The sequence below is a fragment of the Pteropus alecto genome, unplaced genomic scaffold, assembly GCF_000325575.1.
Source record: "Pteropus alecto unplaced genomic scaffold, ASM32557v1 scaffold86, whole genome shotgun sequence".
NCBI lineage: Eukaryota > Metazoa > Chordata > Mammalia > Chiroptera > Pteropodidae > Pteropus > Pteropus alecto.
Genome location: NW_006442109.1, coordinates 20,894,732 through 20,901,391, shown reverse-complemented (window position 1 = coordinate 20,901,391; position 6,660 = coordinate 20,894,732). Strand labels below are relative to the sequence as shown.

The 6,660-nt window shown below is 47.9% G+C and overlaps 1 protein-coding gene across 1 annotated transcript in view; it reads right to left on the bottom strand.

Moving 5' to 3' along the window:
• Positions 1-6,644, bottom strand: part of TNFAIP8L3 (TNF alpha induced protein 8 like 3) — a 35,287-nt gene extending 28,643 nt beyond the window's left edge. The window contains exon 1 of the mRNA XM_025038912.1: positions 6,578-6,644. Within this exon, the coding sequence (XP_024894680.1) occupies positions 6,578-6,626 (49 nt within the window). The 5' untranslated portion in view covers positions 6,627-6,644. The remainder of the gene's footprint in view (positions 1-6,577) is intronic.
• Positions 6,645-6,660: the final 16 nt, after the last annotated feature.

The following is a 6,660-nucleotide window of genomic DNA, read 5'->3' as shown; positions in this document are numbered from 1 at the left end:
AAATATATGTGCCTTAATTTTATTTCTAAACTTGTACAAAATACAGCTCAAACTTCTACCTACACAGGCATTTTCATAAAGAGTTGGAAGCTAAGTGACTGAAAAACACAACAAACTTATGTATTTTTGTAGAGATTTACATGTGAATTCAAGTGGGAGCCAATGGTAACTCTGGAGGAAAATGAACCAGTTAGAGAAAAGTGCTAATGGAAAGCGTGACTATAATTTAGTTTTGCTGACAAATAAAAAGGCAGGTGCCATATTTTTAAGAGAAAAATATGAAATAGTACTCTATATTTACATACTCATACACATTCTCTTTCCATCTTCGGAAACTTACATGATGGCTACAACCCACCACAACACCCAGTTTAACATCTTGAGTATGACAACCCTCTTCTCCCATGTGCTGTCTAAGGGGGCCCCCAGTGGGCTAGGCCCATCCTCAAGACTCATTTCCTCCATGAAGCCTTTCCACCAGAATTCCAAACCACCATGCCCCATGCTCTAAATTGTATATTAGTTGGTGCTGATGCCACCAGTCTTGCAGATTCAGTTTTGGGTGGGTGTTTTCTCTCCCTAGCATGGCTGCAAGCCTCTTGAGGGCAAGGCCACATCTAATTCCATTTTCGTATGCTATCAAAGCACTCTGCACCTCTCTGAACACAAAGCGGATGATAAGCCATTATCTGTTGGATTGTGTGGATTAAACAGTTGGGTGCAGAGCTATGAGGTATAGAATGGCTAATGTCATCTGGCAATCAAGGGGTAGCTCAACTATCCCTTGAATTCTGCCAGTGGACAGGGCTGCCATCCCTAATGAAACGTCCCTAATGAAGTCACCCGTGGCGGATACTGCGATGTACTGCCCAGATTCTCCTTTGGGGATGAAGGCCCAAACACTCCACAAGCTGCTGGGAGTGCTACCTGCAGACAGCCCTCGGCTGAAGGGAATACCTTTGCCCAAGGTCACACCCCATTCCCTGGGATGGCCTTCATTTAATGAGTGATCATTATATCAGTGATATAAAGGCCTGGACCTTTACCCCAACTTAGAATAGTTCTGACGGGCTATTCCAGCTCCAGAACTCAAGGCTATTTATGGGTCTGCATTGCAGTTCAGCTTCTTACTCTACATAGTCCAGCATTCTTCTCTTTCCCATCTCTTCCCCAGGTATTGATCCCAAGAACAGTCTCAAATAAACCTGCTACATGTTAAACTCCATCTCAGAGTCTGCTCCATGGGGAACCAACCTACAGCATTATCCATCCATCTATCTATGCAGTCATCCAGATAGCCATCCAGCCAGCCATCCAGCCAGCTAGCAACCTACCACTGTGTTTAGGGCACATGGGTGGTGTTGGTGGGAGGTGATACAGGTGAAAAATACCCAGCCCTTGCTCTTAGGGAGCTAACACTCCAGGACAAGAGATGAGACACGTACAGGAATAACCATAAAGCACACAATGAAAAGTGACTGGTGTCAAGAGAAAACATATAAATAGAGATGAGGCTGAGGTGTAATCCCAGGCAAGGGGATCAGGAATCTTCATGCCCTGGCTTAGGCTGTGGCCATTGGTACATGCGTCCTCTCTCCCCATCTCATCTCGAGCCCTGGAGGACAGGATGAACTACGTCCTTATCTCTCTTTGCATCCCCCATACTTCCCAACACAGAGTCCCAAACAGTGCAAGAAATCTTAAAACATTGAAGCAAAAACAAACACTGACGGAAAGCTTCGGCAGTTCCACTTCATTGGGCAGATTTCTGTCTGGCTGGCCTTTTACTGCAAAGTTCTCAGGAGGCTCCTTAAGACGCTCATTCATTTATTATGTCCATAACAGTCTCTGGAACATGAAAGCACAAGACAAGGTCCTGACCCTCAAAGCAGCTACAGCCCACTGCGTGGACAAGGCAGAGGCCCCTGAAAATGTCCACAAACAGGAATAAAACATGGGGCTGGGACTAACAGCCAAGTGGTACATCATCCCCAGACAGTCCCTGCTCTAAGTTGGCCAATTAATCAGCTGTCAACCTTTTAGTGATAGAGGTTATTGAACAGCCCCCACCAGGAACCTAACAATGAAAATCAACAAATACCAGAACATCATGATGCCCTGGTGTGATTTACTGTCTACAGAGGAAAGGTATCTCTAAGCCAAACATCACTGCTAAGTGCCTGATGGAAAGCGAGGGGCTGGGAAGCACGGGTGGGGTGGGGAGTCCATCTCCCACATTTCTCTGCCCTCGCCCCAACTCCACACACCAGTCTCTTTCCATTCTCTCTCCTTTCGCTGCTTTTGTACAATCTGTCACCAACTCCTGTTGTTTGTTTCTCTGAAATGGCATTTGCATCCTTCCTCTGTGCCTTGCCTTAGTGCTACCACCCTCTCTGATATTGTGGCCACACCCAGAGAGCTGAGGTTCCAAGCCTAGGCAATCCACACACTCCATGTCTTCAAATGTGGCTTCTGAAAACCCAGCTCTCAGTCATGTCTCTACTCAACAATCGGCTCACAGAGACTTCTTCAGCACCGTGAGGACCAAGTTATTAAGACCCTCTTATACGTGGCCCTCCCTACACTCATGTAATGGTATTTCCCAGTGTTCCCTGGCATATACCCTCTACTCCAGATGCCTTCTTGTTTATTTGTGCCTTTGCTCAATTGGTATCCTTTTCTCCTCTTGGCCACCAATCAAATCCTACCCACTCCTCACCACTTTATTCACATGGACCAAACTTAGGACATAGGGGATGGGAAAGTCAGGAAAGGCAATGTTAGGAACCTGTTTTTGTTTTGTTTTGTTTTGTTTTGTTTTGTTTTTACACTTTCTTTATTGTCTTGAAGTTCCCCTACCACATTCTGACCCCAACACATGGAAATGCTTTTCTGCTGTACCTATCTAGCCCATTAAATTGGCTGCCGTGGACCATCTGGCTGTGAGTGGAAGGAGCTTGTCTGCCTCCAGCTGGGTAGACTATCTTGATCTTACAAGCCAGAAAGGGAAAAAGCTGACACTACTAATGTTTACTCGCTTGTTGCATCTTTGGAAAGATTCTCAATCATTGCCGAGTTAATACACCAAGCTCTAGGGTTTCTCAGAGATGGATAGTGGGTTTGCCAAAGGAGAAACTGCCAAGTTGGGTCTCTGGAATGAATCCAGTGTTCCATAAACCCTGCCTTTCTCCTAATCATAGAAAGAACCATACAATAAAAGAAAAGCTGAGGAGAGCTGCAGGCAGCATAATGACACAGAAGCATCATCCTCTGCTTCTTGAAAAACAGAAAATACAAATTGAGACAAATCTCATCTCCCCGCTTCACTCTCCTATGCAGGGTATTGCTAGATGAGAGATCTGCACAGTAGGCACTGGGGAGATCTTTGGAAAAGTCTCTTGAAGGGGTACAGTAAAGAGTAGGTGGTCCCCAGAGATTTCCTCAGTCTTCTGCCAATTTGTGACCAGTGAGATGGGCAAAAATGGGAGAGAATGGTGAATACCTCCTGTGCTTCCTGCTACCTTGAAGGGAAAAGTGTATGTGTGGGGAAGAGAGTTACAACCTCTTCTATTTGAAAGTGGCTAATGTTTAGATTAGCACGTAGATTTGGTAAGGGATTCTCTGCTTTTCATAATTTTTCCGAGAGCTGGAGGAAAAGAGTGGTGAAAACGATAGGTTTGAAAGTCCCCACCTTCAGCTGGAAGATGATGAGGGTGAGAAGAGGTAAATTAAAAATAATCTCCCCCAAACACGCGCGCGTGCACACACACACACCCCAGAGAGAGAATGGGAGAGTATAAAGGAGAAAATTCAAAACAAATCTCTTTAGGCAATTCTATGAATGTGATAATAATGGCAACAGTACTAATTCTTTACACATGTCTAGTGATTTATATTTTACAAAGCACGGGGGTACATTATTTAGCAGTATTTTTACAATGCATAATTCATTCAGGTGATAATCAAAATAGCAACTACCATTTACTGAATGACCACCAGGTCATTTTTATTTAATGTAATTTATTTATTTAATCCTCACAATCTTCTCGTGGTACTATTATTAACCCCATTTTACAGAGGGGGAAACTGAAGTTTGAAGGGACTAAGTAACTTGCCCATCAGTTAGAGACTGAAACCCAGGTCTTTCTGATTCCATAGTCCTGGTTCTTGACCTTAATGAGGCCTGTTTCAGGGCAGAGCTTTATCACAAGTTCAGGAAGGAAAAGGTATTGAGGAGGAAGGAGTCCTTACATCTCAAATTCCTATGAAGTAGGTACACTCAGATACACACACACACACACACACACACACACACACACACACACACACACGAATTCTCCAAGATGTCCCACTTGGCTGTCGTTCTCAGTTACAAACCCATCCAGCTTTCACAGATACAGGTCCATGGATGAATGACATTTCTTACAGGAATAAAGGTCAGCCCTTATGGATAACATACTTGTCATTTAACCTGTATCTGAAGGGTCTCCATTTGACATGATGCAGCCACAGCAAGGCAATAAATTAGTATCTAGCTTTGAAGCTTTCCCATGAAGAATACTTTATGACTGAAAATAATGAGCGAGACTGAATGCCATTTAACAGAATGGCTTGTGACATTCAAATAAATGTTCAACTTGTGGGATTCAAGCACACAGAGAAAGAAGAAATGACTGTAGAAAACAGTAAAGCACAAACAAATGGGGACACTTCACAAGCGTTGGCTATTCTTCATGGGACCATTTTCACTTCCGTGGTAATGTTTGCTGTTCACTGTGCACAGGCCTTCTGACAGAGAGAGACAGGAACACATACGGGGCACTCCGGATGGGCAAGAGGAAAGGAGAAGCAGCAATACCCTTCAGAACTCCTTCCCTCCCCTTTCACCAACTCTTCTGGAATATCTTCTCCCTCCCTTCTTCTCCTCCACTCCTCTTTCTCTAAGCCTCCTTATCCTCCTCCCCCTTTCCACCAACCCGCAAAAGAGATCTGAGGGTGGGGGCAGCAAGGGCCTGCTAGTTCCTGGGATTTTGAAAGAGTAAAGTGTCAGTGTCACTGCCCCGCTGCCCCCCTCCTTTTGAGTTCTGAAGATATACTTAGATACACACGAAACACCCACTGGAACTTTTAAATATAAGGAGATCCACAGCCACCTGTGAAACAAAATTTTGGTGTTTCATAGTTACTGAAACATATAGGTAGGCAGAAGGCTCATGTTTCTTAATTATATCCACACATACCTACACAAAGCAGGTGGCCCTTGCATACACACAGGAATCTTCACACACACATCTTGGTGATGACAGCTTTCCTTTCCACCTCACCTCTTCCCACCCACCTGAAGGTGTTGACTGCAGCTGTCCTGTGAGAGGCTGAGGTGTATGATGCAGTGGAAAGGAACTCATCCTGCCCTTGGCTACTCCCTGGCTCTGAGAGGTAGGCAAGACACAGTAATCACCTGGCTAAGATGCTGTGAAGATGAGGGGAAATAATACATGTAGGGCCCCTGGCACAGTGCCTGGCGCTGTCCTGCCTGGTTCCTGAACCTGCCTTTCCTACACCCATTCCTGGACTGATGGTGCCTCCCATCACTTGGTCCCCAACGTTATGACACTGGAGTGACATTGGGAAGAGTGAGGACTAGTCTAGGACCTCGGATCTGTACCAGGTGGATCCCAGCTCTCAGGTCACAGGTCTGCTGGCCAGGGCTAGCCCTCAGGGCAACGTGGGGAGCCACCCGCACGTGGCCTGATGCGTGGACCCGAGGGCGGCGTGCGGACCCGGCCCGTGGAGGTGGGTAAAGCCTGGCGGTAAGTCGACCTAAGGCTGTGGGTGGCTTCCTCCTGTTGCTCAGTACCAAGGAGAGGCGGGGGAGGACATTCATTTTTTCCTAAGTAAGCATCCACCCATTGCTTCAATACCTATCGATTGTGAAAAGCCGGCGGCGCCTCTTAAAGGCGAAGGCCGGCTCCCGCGCGCCCCGCCGTCTGTGTCCCCGGACCCCTCAGCGGGGATGTCCTCCGCCCGTGCCCAGCAGCGATGGGCGAACGCTTCTTCACAGGTTCGTCTAGCAGCCTCGGGAACAGCAGCCGCTAGCTGTGGTTCCACCCCAGCCCGTCCGCCAGCGGGGCCTTTCCTTCCCGCGTCCCCTGTCACGTCCTCGGACCTGTCACCTGTTCCGCAACGTCCGCGGCGCCCCCGGTTCGAGGCCGGGGCCAGAGCTCGAAAAAGTTATTTCATGAGGCAGATGCGTGGCAACCTTCGCTGCAGCAAACTACTGGACTCGGATTTCTCGAACCCTTCCCTACCCCTGCCCAGCCAGGGCTTCCGGAGCGCGCCGCAGGAGCCCGGCAAAGCGAAGCGTCACCCGCAAACGCACATCTTCGCCCTCCTGCGCACCCAAGTGCAATAGGAGAGAAAGCCCCAAAGCAAACTCACAGCGTGGAGCAATTCCCAGTCCTGGCCTGTGAGGGACCGGGGCTGCGGGGATCGGCCTCCTTCCCAGCTGCTCCGAGAAATACTCGCGATTTCCTGCCCTGGCTTCCCCTCCTCCCGGCCCCAGCCGTCCCCTCTGTACCTGCGGTCACAGGCTCGCCATCGCTCTGCTCGCCGGAATCCGAATCCATGCTGTTGGCTGTTGGCCGGGCGTCCGCGGCAGCC